The sequence below is a fragment of the Prionailurus viverrinus genome, chromosome D3 (genome assembly GCF_022837055.1).
Source record: "Prionailurus viverrinus isolate Anna chromosome D3, UM_Priviv_1.0, whole genome shotgun sequence".
Lineage (NCBI taxonomy): Eukaryota > Metazoa > Chordata > Mammalia > Carnivora > Felidae > Prionailurus > Prionailurus viverrinus.
In genome coordinates, this window is record NC_062572.1 from 95353875 (window position 1) to 95370653 (window position 16779).

At 60.0% G+C, this 16779-nt stretch overlaps 1 protein-coding gene across 5 annotated transcripts in view; it reads left to right on the plus strand.

Annotated features, from left to right (window-relative positions):
* The window catches only part of NFATC1 (nuclear factor of activated T cells 1), a 110986-nt gene extending 102064 nt beyond the window's left edge, over positions 1–8922 (plus strand). For 4 of the 5 annotated variants that reach the window (XM_047827258.1, XM_047827256.1, XM_047827259.1 and 1 more), the window contains one exon: positions 1972–3710. Coding sequence is in view for 3 of the 5 variants with exons in the window: in XM_047827256.1 (XP_047683212.1) it covers positions 1972–2015 (44 nt within the window). In the remaining 2 variants the exon portion in view is untranslated. Of the gene's footprint in view, positions 1–1971; positions 3711–8911 lie in introns of those variants that run through there. The other variant, XR_007145726.1, reaches the window with a different exon arrangement.
* The last annotated feature ends 7857 nt before the right edge of the window (positions 8923–16779 follow it).

The window sequence follows — 16779 nt, forward strand, 5'->3', positions numbered from 1 at the left end:
GAGACTTTTGGACTTCTAAAGTGCCCGGTGCCACGCCGGCCGTGGCGACGTGCTCTGTGGGGGGGTGGCGGTCGCCGCCTCTGCCAGCTGCCACCGCGGGGCTGGGCTTTCCGCACGCGGCTTCCTGCCGTGCTGAGGGTGTCCCGCCTGCCCTGCGTGGTCCGGAGACACGCGAGTGGCAGGAGGACCTTCTCCGCGCCAAGGCAGGGCCCCGAGGAAGCTCGTGCTCGTCATCCTTCTCTGTGCGAATGTTCTTCTGTGTCACGCTCTTCTGCAAAATACCAGCCGGACGCGCGCCTCTCGAAACAGAAGGCCCGGCAAGTGAAGCGGGAGGCGGAGGGGAACTGTCGCTGGTGGCCCAGGCCCTTGTGTCCGTGCTCAGGGGCCCGTGGCACCTGGGACCTTGGGAGCGCAGGGCAGTCTCGGGGTCAAGTGATGGGGGAGGCCGTGTGGTCCGGGCGGCGGAAGCGGGGAGCACCTCGCCCTGCCTTCCCAGGTGCCTCGGCCGCGCGCTTCTCAGTGCTCTCTAGCGGGCCTCGCAAAGCTGGGCGGCCAGAGTGTCGTAGAGAAACTGTGCGTGGCTGACCCCTGGGACGCTCCAGGGACGGGTGTTGTCCTGAGAGCTGGCCTGAGCAGCCGGGCCTCATTAGCGGCTGGGAAGAGTCACTCGCCCGGCGTGAGCCACGGCCCCTCCGGTGTTTTGTGCCTGAAGGTCAGTGCCATCTTCAGAGAAGGTGTGGCTCGTGCATCACGTCCGTGTCCCCGGCAGATGTGTCCTCTGCAGGCATGCTGGCCTGGCGCCCACTCTGGCCTGCTGTGCTTCTGGTGTTTGCATTAAGTGACTCATCCCCCCCCCCCCCCCGCCCCATAGGCGGCCCCCTTGCAGGCCGCGGGTGGGCCTGGGCACAGTGTGGGACGCCATGGCCCTGGGTCTGAGCCCGGGCTGCACCTTCGGGAAGAGCTGGTGGCCTGGGGCTTCGCGGGCAGGCTCCCGCCTGTGAAGCCGGGCTGTTATCAGCACCCATATGACACGGTTCCTGGTTCCCCCAACCCCGTTTTATTATTGTTGTTCTTAACAATAGTAGGGGTGTCGAAAGGGCATTTAGGGGAGGGGTGGGGGTGATGACAGGTGTGCCAGCTGCCGGCTGCAGGAAGCCGCCCTCGGACGCGCTGGGGCCTTTGCAGAAACACGCGGAATTTATCTGGGCGGCAAAGGGAAGCCCGGGCAGTTCCGTGACGTGAGCGTGTGCTCCCCACCCCCCAGTTCTCTTGGCAAAGTGGGCCGTGGGGACGCGTCCCCTGCCTGGGGGCCGGTCACGGGGTGGAGAGAGGGATGTTGTGCAGCTCGCTCACGATGGCCTTTGCCAGCTTCGCTCATTTCCTCTCCTGCTGCCAAAAACCACACGCTGATAGTGGACACTGACGAGGAAACAAAAATGGAGGAAGAGCCACAAACAAAGGGAGGCCCAGGCCGCCCCGTGGTCGGCCCTCCTCTCGGACGTGGCCTGTCCGACGACGAGAGCAAGGAGGGGGGGGTTCTCTGAGCATGGACTTCGCGGGGGTGCCTCCACCTCTTCCCGTGGAGACGCCAGCTGTGCGCTCCTGCCCGGAGAAGACGCGCTCACGGCACCCGGACCGGCGCCTGGCGCCTCTCCCGGAGCCCGCCGTCGCGGGGCCGGTTCGCAACCGTGCTTCTGGACTAGAGCGGTAACCCGACCACTGCCGGCCCCTGGAGTCGTGGAGCCGGGTGCCGGGCAGCTGTGTGCTGCCGGCTCAGGGCACCCCAGGCCCGCGGTGGGGTGCAAGAAGGAATTCCATCCCGCCCAGAGACACCCCCCCCCCACCCCCACCCCCGGTCACGGGCTCCACGTGACTCGCCGAAAGCATGGCTGATGGGATTTCTGGTTCTTACATACGCTTCTGGGCAGAGCAGCGTTTCCCTAATGATTTCTCCGTTGTGTTTTCTTGCAGTAAATGAGATAATCCGGAACGATCTCTCCAGCACCAACATCTGATCGTAGCTGGCGACACGGAACTCGCTCCGAAGCCGCGTGGTGTCGACTCGGCCGCTGACCGTTGAGCTTCGGCACCAGGACTTCAAGTAGACTGAGCAGAGCCCTGGTGCCGGTCAGACCCCCGGCTTCGTGAAGATTTGCATCGTCCGCTCACAGAAGCCGCCCAGCGGCTGGTGGGACGGGCCACTCCTCCCGTGTCAAGACCGAAAGGGGCACGCCTCCCACGGGGGGACTCCAGTGCTGGAAGTGCCTTATTACACAGACCCCAGCATCGGGGCGCCACGGGGGAGCCCTGAGTCTGCTACCAGGAGAGTATTTGTAGGAGCAGAAGCTATAAAGACACTTCATCCTGAGGCTTTCTCTTGTATAAATTAGGAGAATACTGGCAAGCTAGGTAGGCATTGTGAGCAATACCTCACACGTGCTTCCTGCTTTTGTTCTCGGCTTTCCTCGGGCTGCAGCGTGCAATCTGTTGCCCCATTCGGTGCATCGTAGAGATCTGCTTTGTCCTCGCTCTCGTCACCTGCCCCCTCCCCCGTGTTACTGGAACCATAGGATCGTTAACTGTAGCATGCTAGGGTTTTGTTTTTAATCTGGCTTTGAGCATAGTGCGAGTAAGGTGATAGCACAAGATAGGTTGCCGGACGAAAAGAGAAGTCTGTCTGCCCCACGACAGCTCTTGCGTTTGCATGTATGTACAGATTTGGCACATATTTAAGTACAAATAATGACGACAGAGGCGGTGACGTCCGGTCTTTGCCCAGCGAGGGCTGCCGTGTCAGCAGCAGTAACCAGCGTCCGTTCCGGAAGGTGCATCTAAGACAAAGCCTGGCTTTTCAGCTGCGTGTACCGGGGCCCACGTCCCTCCAGCGGGCCTTCGTCATCTCGTGCCGTCAGCCGAGCACTTTAGAAAGCCAGGAGACGTGTGTTCTCAATGCCCGGATGCTACCAAACGGCAGGTGGGAAAGTCACTGTAAATAACATCACAAGAGGAGTGTAATATATTTGTTCAGCCGTAAGATTATTACTTCACAGAAGCCTTATATCTCTGCTTCATCTAAGACAACGATTACCAAAAACGTTTTAACATGCAGCGACTGTAGTATGTTTTCCGACTAGTGACTGTTAACGGATAGGTCGGTGTAAGCTTTACTACTGCGTTTGTGCAATTAACAGCTTATTACACGTTGTTACTAGCAGTGACCTGTTGTTCCACGTAACCAAAAAGCGTGGTCTAATTGGCTAACCTAATAATTGCGCCTTAGGAATTCATGCCCCCTCATGGAACATGCCTGAATTGCACCCGCCGGCGGAGGTCGTAAGTTACAATAACGAAACATAGCGTCACGGTAGAGAACGCTCTCCCACAGGAACGATGATTTTAAAACTGCTCTTCAGCGCGGTTATGTCTGACTCCTGTCTGACTCCCAGAAAGGACACGGCCCCGAAAGCCACATCTGTAGCATTTGCACACAACTGTCACGGGCGACGGTGCATGGCTCCTCGTAGGCCTGACCCTGCTTCTCCCAGGCTGCTGCCCCGCCCGTAGCCCAGACCGCAGCCCGCAGTTAGCGCCCCAGGACTCGCATGGAACACTTCTCAGTAGGCTGTCCTAAGGAGAGGAGACGTTTGGTATTCGTGTCCGCTGTCTGTGCTTAGGAAATAGATCCAATAAAGCAATATTTTTTTGCTGGACGATCTTAGTCTGCCGGTGATTCATTACGTGCGCGGACCACCCTACCCGGCTCTCAGTGACTTCCTGCGGTACGTCCTGGTTCCGTTGGCATCTGCACGAAGCGCTGTGGGGCAGAGCCGCCCCGGCACGACCACAAAGCACCGGCTGCTCCTGCAGTGGGGTCCCCTCCTCCACGTCCGAGGAGAGGCCTGCACAGAACACAGAAGAGGCGGCCGTGTGGCCGCGGCCGCAGATGCTCTAAACACCGCGCTTCAGAGCCGCTCACCCGGGCCGGGGGGACGGGGAGCTTTCACTCGAGCCAAATGCTTCCGCTCCGAAGGGTGGCCTGGGCGAGGCTGTGGCCACACGCACACCCGCGTGCAACGCGGCCGTCACTTGGGAAGATGACGTGTGTGCGCAGACCTGTTGTTGCCCCGCTTGCTCCTCCCGGCTACTCGGCCCCTTTCCCCACCAGACCCGCTGCGGCCCAGGTAGGGAAACGCTGTCAAGTTGTTCACGAAGCCAGCGTGAAACCCAGAACTTCTCCAGCAATGATGATTCTGAATTGTCACAAACGGTGCTTTGATTTTTAGGACTTCCTGAAATGTATGATTCGTTTTGCTGAGACGAGGTGGAGTGTTAGAGAAACCTGGGTCACCTAGCGAGCGGGGTGGCAAGCACCTGCTCCCTCCGAGGGGAGTGCGGGGGGTGGGGGGGCCGTGGACAAGAGGGGACCCGCGGGGCCCGTCACAGGCCAGGAGCCCCGAGCCCGCTGGACGCAGAGGGGATCCGGAGTGCCATCTGCCCCTCCTGAGAGCAGACCCACGGGGCCCCAGACCGCACTGGCATCCCTGAAGAATGTCCCGGAAGCTATTAATTTCAAAGCGAGTTTTTATAAACCCGTCACACCCCCCTGCCCAACAATAGGATTTTATATTCCAGAAACAAAAATACGAATCCACGAATTAAGGGATGGTCTCTGCCGAAAAAGTGGGGTTTCTGCAAATACCTGTTGACTTAGTTTCGTTTCTTTTGGGTTGATTTTAGGTAGTGAGGGAAACGTACTGTGGGCTCGCCTCTAGCAAGGCGTTTTGCCCTCACACCGCCACGCTGGCCGGGCCCCTAGAGCATCGGGGCCACTTGCCTGCCAGCCACTCGTCTCTCGCGGTGACCGCGATTGGGCGGCACGTGCCCCAGAACCGTCTGCTGTGGCGCAAAGCGGGGCCAGCCGTGCCCAGGGCCCATAGGGCAGACTCCTCCTCCCTTTGCCGCCGGTCCCGGCCCTTCCCACGTTTGAGACCCGCTGGTATGGAAAAGTCCGGCAAACGTCCAGTCCCTCCTTGTAACCATGCACAACCTAAGCAAAAATCTGGGTACTTTAGCTCCCCCGTCTCAAGGGCGTCCTCTGACCTGAGCAGTCGGGGTCCCAGCTGGGGACGGCTCTCCATGCCCCCACCTTTGCTCCAAAGAGGGTCTGTGACCTCCCTGTGCGGTGTCCCAACAACATCACAAGGAGGATGTGTCCGCAGAACTGTCGTTACATGTTTCCCGAGAAACGCGTCCCGTGTTGGAGCACAGAGGCTGTGCTGAAGCTGCTGTACCTGGGGAGGAGGTGCAGAGCCCGAGATAAAGGGCCTGTGTGTGTGAGACCACGGTCTTTAAAGACATGCACACAAGATGAAATTGAGCTTTTAAAGCGGACAAGTCAGTGGCACCGAGCACGTTCACGGTGTTGTGTAGCTGCCAGGGCCTCTGTCTGGTTCCGAGTACGTCGTCACCCCCGAAGGGACCCCTGGACCCGTCGAGCGGTCGCCCCTGCCCCAGCCCCTGGTAACGTCTGTGAACTCTGTCTCTGGGGACCTGTGCTTTCTGGGGACTTCATATCCGTGCACCCGTACAGCAGGTGGCCTTGAACGAAAGAATTCAGCAGAATGGTTTCACGGTGCGTGCACATCACAGCATTTGTCAGGACTCCACACCTCACTCACTAGGTGGCCAAAACCCACTCCGCTGTGTGGCTAGAGCAGTTTGTGGACCGCTCGTTGGTGGGTGGACATCCGGGCCGCCTCCACCGTTGGGTGCTGGGAACACTGGCTGGGTCCCTGCCTGCAGGTCTGGGGCCCGTCCCTCGGAGTGCGTTTCTTGGGTACTTAGGTAATTGCCTCACTCTTTTCTTTACGTTTATTTGTTTATTTGGGGGGGGGGGGTGTGCGGAGGGAGACAGAGGATCCCAAGCAGGTCTCAAGCTGCCAGCACAGAGCCCGACGCAGGGCTCGATCTCACCAACCGGGAGATCCCGACCTGATCTGGAATCAAGAGGTGGACGCTCAAGTGACCAAGCCCCCCAGACGCCCCTGTATGTGTCACGTTCGGAAGAACGGTTTTCCCTTGTCCGGTTTTAAACGTACTCGTCCCTAACACAGACCCCGGATCACGAGCCCAATCTGCGGTCGTGTGTGTGAACCGCGTCGCGTTCGCGGTTCTTCCTGCCGGGAGACGTGACGTCAAGTATAAGATGACCAGATGCTCACTTGTGTCCAAGGGGAGGGCGGGTCTCGCCCTCGTGCCTCCACCGCCGCCGGGTCGCCAGCGTCCCAGCCGTTCGTGAGGTGCCACCGGAGCCCGAGTTCCGTGTCGCTTTTTTACTTGCCACACACAGAGGACACCGCGGGGAGGAGAGCAAAGACGACCGGTGTCGCCGGAGATGCGCGGCTATGCGGGGCTCCCGTGAGCCCCCTGCCGGCCCGGCGCTCGGCGTCCTGACCTTGCCACGAGGACGACTGCCACTTTCTGCCCCGCGGGACCTTCTAACGGTCGCGTTCTCGCTGGGCCCTTGTGTCTGTGACCGGCGGGTCGCAGCCGAGCGGCAACTTCCACAAGGTGCCCAGCACGGGAGTTACGGGCAGTAACGACTGTAATCGTCAGGGCCTTTTGTATCATTTTCCGTTCCTCGTTCTCCCCGAGTCGAGGAGGGGTGCCGAGGAGGGAGGAGGACTTGATCTGGAGGAAGCCCCAGTCACATCTGGAGGGAGGGGGTGGCGATCGAGCCCTTCCCTCCTGCTGCCCCTTCTGGAGCCCGGCCCGGGCTGCACAGACCGTCCCTGCTGCCTGTCAGCCCCACCCGCCAGGGGCACCCTGGTCCACAGACGCTCCTCTGGAAGAGGTGCGTTTTCCAGACCATCTGAGGTTTGTCTCTGAAGGTCCTGAGCCGTGGATGTTGTCACCGGCGCTCCCTCCCCCCTCACTCCACCCAGTCCCCGTGCGGCGGCCCTGGGGTCCCGTCTCTACAGCACCGGGAAGGCCCAGATTCCGCCATTAGAGAGTCATTCCTGCGGCGTGAATTCCTGCAGTGTGAATAAAGCTGTGTCCACCATTTAAAGGTGACGCCCCGTGGTCGGAGGGTGCCAGTGGCCCCGGGCTGAGGGTCTCCACGTTTGCCTGGGAAGCAGCAGGAGCCCTGAATCTTGAAGGGAGAAGGGTGCCGGGACCGCCCGAAAACATTAGCTGAGACCGACAAAGCCACCGCCCCCTGCCAGCTGCCTGAACTGGCGTCCCCGGCGCGGCCCTCCGGGGACCCCCAGGCCCAGCCTCCTTCCGCGCCTCCGTGTGTGGCAGGCCGTGGCCGGACACCCCAGGCTGCACGGCAAAGCCACGGGGCACAGAGTTTCTTTGTGATTTGGGGGGACCCCTCCCTTCTCCATTGGAACAACGATTCCCTCCTACGGTGCAGTCAGCAGCGGGGCACAACACAGACCAAGTGCCACCTCTGTGCGGGGCATGTTCTAGAAGCTTGGTGTAACGGCGGGCAAGACTTCCTCCGGAGGAAAAGAGCCATTAACCTCCGTGCCCCGTGGAAGGGCCCACGCGCAGTCCGGCAGGGCGGGCGAGCCGTGCGGAAGAGGGGTGCCAGCGGGGAGCAGAGCGGGGGTCAGGGAGACCTCGCGGGAAAGTGCTGGTCGAGCCAACACTCGAAGAGGTGACATCGTCCCGAGCAAGAGTGCCCCATGGGGGCGACCACCAGCGCAGAGATCCTAGGCCAGGCACACCGGGCGCTCGCGAGAGGCCGGGAGGGACGAGGGGGCGGCGGGCAGGGGCAGGGTTTCTTTCCCATGAGGGCTAAGCCGGTGTTTCTGACCCTCACGTGGCCGGGCCCTGGGTCCGGGCAGACGCCATCACAGTGGACACGGCTGTCCTCGGCTTCCAGGTGGCCCAGCCTCTCAGACGCTCCCCTGGACGCCCGGATGCCAGGATGTAAGGGGCACGCCGTGGGGAGGCCGCGTGCGGATGTCCCCGCAGATCCCCGGGCGTGTGAGGGGGAGAGGACAGACAGACAGACAGACGGCCGAAGAGACGCAGAGAGCCGCCCCCTCCCCCCCGGACTCAGGGCAGCCGGGACCAGATGTCCCTGGTGGCGTCGAGCCCCGTCATCAGGCAGCTGCGTTACAAAACTAATAATCCACGAAACAAAGAGTTACAGCGAAATAAGAAGAATCCGGGTCGTACCAGCCAGGTTAGTTTGGGCGAGGAAAGGGGTGGGATCCGGGGCCCAGGCGGGTGCCGCTGGGAGAGGAGACCCGGTGGGGGCGGCCCCACGTTCGGCCGTGCCCCGCTTCCTCCTGGCGCCCTCCCGGCTGCCCAGCCAGACTTGCGTCCTGGATGGAGCCCTCTGCTGCCCCTCCCGCTGCCCTCACTTCTCTCGGCGTAAGTGTGGTGCACGTCTCGCCCCGCTTGGCACTGTCTCCCCGGGGACTCAGCTGACGGCACGCTAACGTCCCCGTCCGTAAGATAAGGGGCTGTCCTCCCCAGAGCCGATGCACTCGTGGCATCCGTGACGGGCGGTGCGCGTGTCCCCAGAGTTCCTGCACTGGAGCCCCAACCCCCAGAGCGCTGATGTGGGGAGGTGGGCCTTTGGGAGCCGGTTACGGGAGCCCGCGCGGACAGAGGGGGCCCTCTCGCTGTCGGCAGCCGCTGCGTGGGGAGGACAGAAGGTGGGTCTGAAAGCCCGCGGCCGTGCCCGGAGGCCGCCACGCTGGCACCGAGCTGAACCTCCCGCCCCAGCACTGAGAAGAGAATGCGCCCGGCTGAGCCCTGGGGCTCGTCCCCCCGGACGGAGCGGAGACGGCACCTCCGGGCTCCGCTGCTGCCCCGCGTCTCCCGCATCTCAGCGGCCACGGTCCTCCTCGGGGGGGGGGGGGGGGGGGGGGGCTGCCGGGGCGGGGAGCGCTGCCGGCGCGGGCGCACCCTTCCAGCGCGAGGACAGAAGATGGGGGTGTCCCCATGTCGCGCGGAAAGAGGCGGGAATTGAAATACTCCTTGAGGAAGGGGACCAGGGTCGGGGGTGTGTGTGGAGTGCGTGTGGTGTGGGTCGAGCGTGCTGCGTGTGTGTGCGTGTGTGTCCTGCGTGCTGTGCGTCGAGGGTGCGTGGTGAGTGTGCAGTGTGCTGCCCGGGTCGCGTCCGTCGCCCCCGCCGCACGCATCTGCGCTCCGTATCTGCGGCCCTGCCGTTTCTTTTCCGCGGCCCCGTGTGTTCTGTGGGCGCAGCCAGCCGTGCCTCCGGGGTCCGTCCTCCGTGCTCCCCGCCACCGGGCACCCTTCCGTCCACGGGTGGAGCCCGGCGCCTGTAAGTCCTCGCCCGCTGAGGGTGGCTGGGCCCCCGGGGGGCCGCCGCGAAGGGTGCCCGCGTGAGTGTTCATCGCGGGGAGCACGGGGTTCCTGTCCGTGGGGCGGGGGCCCGAGGCAGCGGCCGCGGGCCGTAGGCAAGAGCGCGCTCCGTTTGCCGAGCGCCCCAAGTCCTCCGGGGAGTCGCTCGCTCGCTCTCAGCACCCCTCCAGCAGCCCGTGAGCGATCCTCGGCCGGCCGGCCATCCTGGTCGCCGGGCGCTGCCGTGGCACCGTGGTTTGCACTCGCGGTGCCCGGTGGCTGCTGGTGGCGAGCACTTCTCACGCCCGGCCGCCATCGGTGCGCTCTCTTTGGTGACACGACTCTTTGTGCCTTGGCCTGTTTTCTACCAGGATTGTTTTTGTCTTGTTTTAACTGCCAGGTTTCAGGGGCCTTTATAATGCACGTCGTCTGTCAGATGGTGGTTTGCAAATATTTTCTCCCAGTCTGTGGCTTGTCTTCTTAGCCTCTCGACAGATCTTTAGGAGAGAAAAACTCGAATTTTGGTGAGACACAATTTGTCAGTTTTTCCCTTGACGGGTCATGCGCTTGGTGTCGAGCCTGACAGCGGTCTTCCTGGCCCTCGGCCCCGAGGAGTCCCTTCTATGTTTTGTCCTGAAAGTTTTAGAGGTTTGTTTGACATTTGAGTCCATGATCCCTTTTGAGCTAACTTTCTGCATAAGGGGTGAACCTGGGGTTCATGTCCCCTCACACACCCGATTGCTCCGTCCGTTTGGGGATGGTGTGGCTCTGTTTCTGGGTTCTGTCTTCCTTCCCGGGATCTGCAGGTCGAGCCCCCCGCTGGCCCCCGCTGCCAGTGCTGCTGTAAGTCTCGGAATCCGCTCGAGGAATTTCTGCCACTGCATCTTTTCCAAAATCGCTGTATCTGCCCAGGCCCGGTGTCTTCCCACGTAGACTGTACCATAAAGTTGTCTACGCCCCCAGGGAGCCACGCGGGGTGCGGATGGGAATCGCGCTAAACCCGTGGATCGACTTGGGAAGAACTGGAAACTTGGAAACTGTGTTGGGGGTCCAGAGCGGCGCGTATTCGCTGCATGTCCTGGGCTCCTCCTGCCCACTATGAAGGCAAAACCCTTCTGGGGACACTGCCGGCTGCCCTGTGAACTGCGTGGCTTTCCGCCCTGGGGTCTTATGTGAGGGCCAGTGCTGCCCCCCTCGGATCCTCCAGCGCAGCTCTTTGCCCTGAGGGGCCTCACCCCTGCAGGGGTCCAGGCTCTCACCTGGGCTCCCAGCTCCGCTTCCTCAGGCCGGCTGGGTCCCCACCTCGTTGCCTGGGGTTGAATGTGTGACCGGTTTCCTATACTTCCCCCCCTTTTTGCTTGTTTGGTGAGAGGGGGACTCTGGTTCCTGTTACTCCGCCTTGGCTGAGCACGGGAGTCCTGGTGCCTGACTGCTCACAGCTTCTCTGGCAGGGGAGCAGTCGGGGCAGGAACCCAGCTTCCATTTTCGCTGCATTTTGTACCCATAACAATGATGCCATTCACGTGAAACCTGCGCTGCTCGCCAAGAGAGTGACTTGTGATCACGAGATATGCCTTGGGGCCCCGCTTAATTTTAATCGGAAGGGAAAGCGTCAAACCGAGGCTGAAAAGCAACTCCAGCTGCCAAGAATGCTTTTTACCTGGAGGAGGAACAAACAGAACCCAGGGAAGCGACAGAGAAGCAGAAGTGTGTCTGTGTTCAGGTGGGTGGGGACACCTCCCACGTGGCCGTGGTGTCGTGTGGTCACTGTGACGGGTTGTCCAGGCTGAGCTCAGCCCGCTACCTCCGCCCCCCTGCACGCCGCCGTCCTCACCTGGAACCGGCACGGAGACCCGGCCAGGCTCACGCCGCGGCCCCGCCAAGGTCAGGCTGCCTCTCAAGGACGCCACTCTCCGTCTCGCTTCGAGTGACACACACCCAGAAACCCACAGGGAACCGTCGGCACACCTAGCTCTATGCCCCGAAAATGAAGATGGCTGAATTTCTGTGAAGTCTGTTTTCATGGACTAAACCTGAAGACATTCTAACCAAGTCCACCTCAATTTGGGAAATAAAATGATTGGACATGATGACGTTTCACTGATTCAGGTTCACTTTTCAGCTTTTTAGTGAGAAAGGAGTTTGCCAAGCAATTGAATCCCTCAAAACAAGTTGTAAGTGCTAGTCTTACAGAGCAGTTTTAAGGACTCATTGCGTGCAAATAAGGCTACTAATTACGAGACTTCTTTCCTATTCCCTGAAGTGGGCCCAGCAGGACTTCAACTTGAAAATACACTATTAGCAATTAGTCCCTGTAACTACATATACTTGAGAGGAATAAAGAATTTTTTTTTTTAAATTTTTTTTTTCAACGTTTTTATTTATTTTTGGGACAGAGAGAGACAGAGCATGAATGGGGGAGGGGCAGAGAGAGGGAGACACAGAATCGGAAACAGGCTCCAGGCTCCGAGCCATCAGCCCAGAGCCCGACGCGGGGCTCGAACTCACGGACCGCGAGATCGTGACCTGGCTGAAGTCGGACGCTTAACCGACTGCGCCACCCAGGCGCCCCAAGAATTTTTTTAAAAGTATGCCCCCTAACCCAAAATTTTCACCAATTTAGATGTCACGTAATCTAGGTAATAATTGCACACGTCTCCTGTACATAATTCAACTGCAGTTTTCCAAGTGTTTTTCAACTGTGTTGTTCCTCGTTTGACCTCAAAGCCATCCTGTGAGGAAGACAAGGCAAATCAAAATCCCCATCTATAGATGCAGTAACGGAGGTGGGGTGGGGGCATCGCAGCGACTTGTAGGGTCACAGGGCTTTCTCATTTTGTGCTCATGCTTTGACGAGAGATAACCTGACATTCATTCAGTGATTCATCCACCCATCCATCCATCCACCTATCCATCCATCCATCATCCTTCCATCACCCATCCATCATCCATTCACCCATACGTTTATCTATCCATTTATCCATCCATCCATCCAACCACCCATCCACCCATCCATGCATCCATTCATATATCCACCCACCTACTCACCCATCCGTCCATTTATCCATCCATCATCCATCCATCCATCCTTCCATCCACCCACCTACCCATTTATCCATTTTTCCACCCATTCACCCATCCATCCATTTATCTATCCACTTACCCATCCATCCATCTATCCATCCACCCACCCACCCATTCATCCATTTATCTGTCCACTTATCCATCCATCCACCCACCTATCCATCCACCCTCCACCCACCCATCCATCCATTTATCTATCCACTTATCTATCCATCCATCCATCTATCCATCCACCCACCATCCATCCATCCATTTATCTATCCATCATCCATCCATCCATCCATCCACCCACCCATTTATCCATTTTTCCACCCATTCACCCATCCATCTATTTATCTATCCACTTACCCATCCATCCATCTATCCATCCATCCATCCATTTATCCATCCATTTATCCACCCACCTACTCACCCACCTATCCATTTATCTATCCACTTATCCATCCATCCATCCATCCATCCACCCACCCATTCATCCATTTATCTATCCACTTATCCATCCATCCATCCATCCATCCATCCATTTATCCACCCACCTACTCACCCACCTATCCATTTATCTATCCACTTATCCATCCATCCACCCACCCACCCACCCATCCACCCATTCATCCATTTATCTATCCACTTATCCATCCATCCATCTATCCATCCACCCACCCACCCATCCATCCATTTATCTATCCACTTATCTATCCATCCATCCATCCATCTATCCATCCATCCACCCATCCATTTATCCATCCATCCATCCATCCATCCATCCATCCATCTACTCATCCATCCATTTATCCACTCATCCACCTGTTCATTCCCTCATCCACTCACCCATCCATGTATCTATCCATTTATCCATTCTTCTATCTATCCATCATCCATCCATCCATCCACCCACCCATCCATCCATTTATCTATCCACTTATGCATCCATCCATCCATCCACCCACCCATCCATCCATTTATCCACTCATCCATCCATCCACTCATCATGCATCCACCCCTTCACCCATCCCTGCCTCCATCCATTCCCACTGAATTAACATATTTTGCACGTTTCCTCACTTACATCCCACCACACAGCTGATGTTGGGAGTCTGTCATCATTGTACAGCAGCATGTGCCAGCCGAGCAAGGGTCCCTGGCTCACAGTGTCGGCGGGCAGGCCCTGAGAGCAGCTCCACCGATGTAATTAATTCAGGCTGTGACTAAGGCACAGTCAATGCACGGAGACAGCACTGACCATCTGGCATAGGAGCTGAGTGGTGGAGGGGGAGGGACCCAGGACAGCCTGCGGTGACAGATCTGGGTTCAGCTGTCTCAGGAACGCTGCCTTCCTTTCCCTGTCCCTGGAGGCTGCCCGCAGCCCTAGCCACAGGGGCCCCTAAGGTTTGCTCTGCCCCCTCCGTGCCTCACCCCCTCTCGGGCCCCATGACTGTTCTCTGCTGGGAGTCCGGGGCCCCTCCTTCTGCCCATCCAGTGGCACCTAGGTTTAGGTTTCCTTGTGTCTTTCAGTTGTAGTTTCCAGGCAGATATGAATCTCAGCCGAGGGCCGCTGGTCCCGCAAGTCTGGCTCTTCCTGCCCCTCGTGTCCTCTCGTCGGGCGCCCTTGGCTGGGCCGCCTTCTGCTCCCAGGTGCTGGTGACAGGTGGCCTGCTCTTCCCCTTGGCTTGGATTTCCTAGTTACTCCTGAGCCAGCTGCCCTTCCTGGGGCTTCCGTGAAGCCGGAGGCCCAGACGGTGGGGCCCTCGTGAGAGGGGTGGCCTTCGGGGCAAGTCCATCACACTGCACACGGGGGCATGGGCGCCAGGCCGGGGGGCGGGGGGCAGCATGGGAAGGGGGCCCTGAGAAGCCGCTGAGGAGAGGAAAGTCCCACAGTAGACAGTACCCCGGGCTTGGGAGCCTGAGTTACCAGCTGTGGCACTTTGCCTTCCAAGTTCTCCATACTTCCACACTTGTCATTCATGACCCACAAACACAGGAGCTTTGTTTGTGCAGGGGCCCCAAACCTGACACACGGAGGTGACGTGGGTGCCAGCCCTGTCCTGGAGTGGGGCTGGCCCTTCTGTGGGGCTTGGGCAGTCTTCTGAGTAGAGACTTGGGGAGCCGTCCTCACACCCTGCCACCTGGCCCGTATCCTGGTCACTTCGCCGCCTCCAGACCCCCGAGGCCTGTGACGCCCCGAGTCAGATCTGCCCCAAACTCGTCATCTCCCGGGGCCGGGCTTGGGGGTAGGCTGCGGGGTGCCCGGTGGGCCCCGTCCCTGACAGACCCTCCCCGCAGCCCACACCCAGCCCCACCAGGCCCTCCTCGAGAAGGCCCCTGGTAAACCGGTGCCATGCTGACACCTGTCTCACAGGCCAGGGAGTCCAGACCCTCGCTTAGTCCCCAGGCTGTGGCCGGCTGGCCCCGAGCAGCTGCAAACCCATCGGTCCCCACGGGCTCTTCCTCCTCCTCGGGGAGCCAGGTGGGAGCCCAGCCAGCCTGAGCCGGGAGGTCGGCCGCCTGCCCCCCCCCCAACTTTGGGATGGGGCACGTGGAAGGACCAGCCTGATGACCAGCGCAGAGAGGGCTCTCGGGCCAGGGGGTCAGGACAAGCAGCAGTGTGGAGGACGGGCCACGTCCTGCACGGGGCGGCGGCCTGCACCTTGGCTCCTCTGCCCGTGAGGTCACGGCCCCGTCCCCACGGTCTCTCCTGTGAAGGGGGAGGGCGGGAGGGCGCTCTGCAAGTTGCCCTGTGACATAGTTGAGCAGGAGGCTCTAACCCTTCTGACTTCAGCCCTGCAACCTCTCCCCCTCCTGCCCACCTCCTTGTGGCTCCTGGAGAGGCAGGCCGGGCTCTGCTTCTCCCCAGTGCCCCCAGCAAAGGAGCCCGCCGCCCTGCCGTGGAGGAGAGACAGAGCCTTTTCTCTCCAGCTCGTTCTCTTGTCCCCGGTCTGCTCAGGCCGTCTCCCCATATGGCAGTCTGTCTTCGCCAGGCTTCAGCCTCCCTGCCCCGGGGACCGAGCGGAGTTAGCTTTCCGGGTGATTCACAGAGGCGGGAGCAGCCTCGCCGAGCCTGCAAACCTGAACTGTGCTCGGCTCTTTCTGTAGAATGAAAAACGGCCGCGGTCTCATCTCTGAGCTGCGAGAGGCCATGCGTGTCTTCGGGGTGTGGGGCTTGTAGATAGGGTAATAGGGCAGCAGGAGTGAAGGTGGCAGGAGTGAAGGGACACGTTCCGGGAAAACCCTCCAACCTAACAGTTTTAGACTCCTTTAACCAGGAAACCCATTGACCAGACTGTTTCCCGGTTACTCCATCAACGAGACGTTTCTGGATGATGTTTTGATGTCTTGGGATGAAACCCCAGGCCACCTCTTCTGTGAGGAGGCGTGGGGTCTGCTGCCTGGAGGGCCGGAGCACTGGCCACACGGGCTGGCTGAGCGAGGGCGGTCGTGGTCCCCGCGTCACAGAGTAACACTCAACACGCCAGTCGGGGGACCCGGGGGCACCTGGCTCCAGAGAGCTGGCCAAGGACATGCCCGGAAGAGAGGGAAGCTGGGAGTCAGGTTTGGACCCCAAAGCAAGAGGCACCCCGGCTGGGGACGACAGGCGGCCGCGGGTGGCAAGCTGAGCCAGTGTCGGAGGGCGTCCTCCTCAGAAGCATCTGTGTTTGTGCAGAGAACCTCTTGGCTCCAAGAGAAAAGTCTGGTTTTGTTCAGCCTGCGGGACCCCTTCGTCAATAAAGAAATCATCGCCCACGGCTGAGAGCCCGGCTCGCTCGCCCAAGGCCTGGAGCTGGACCAGGTTGACCACACGTGGGGGTTTAGCGGCCCCCAAGACACGACCGAGCGGACAGAACGGCCCCGCTGGGTGTCCCTGCTCAAACCTGAGTCGAGTCCCGGCTGGGGTCTGCGTGCGGGGGAGGGTCGGGGTGGGGAGGTGTCATCACAAAAGCAAGGGTGCAGCGGCCCCCGGCCTGGAGAGCACCCCGAGAGGTGGGGACACGTGCCGCCGACTGGAGCTCGGCCCAGGACACTCTCTCCTGCTCACAGACGGGCGGCCAGCGTGGAACAGGTGCCCGTGGGTGGGGAGTGTCAGCCGTAAGTCAGGGACAGGTGACTCGGGACACATCCTTTCTCTGCCTCGATTGGCCGAGCTTTGAAGCCCTTCCTGGAATTGTGGATATGAAGCAGTGCCGTGCTTATGGGCCGTGACAGCACAACCACTTTTCTTTCTCATATTTCAAAGCCACACCCTTTCTGTAGCCCTTTATCTTGGCCAGCTTGACGCTCCCCCGGGCTCCGCCAGCCCCGTCGCCGTCCAGCGGGCTCCACACCCACGTCCTGTGCCTCCACAGGGACGCATTTCTGTTAGAGAGTGCTGTT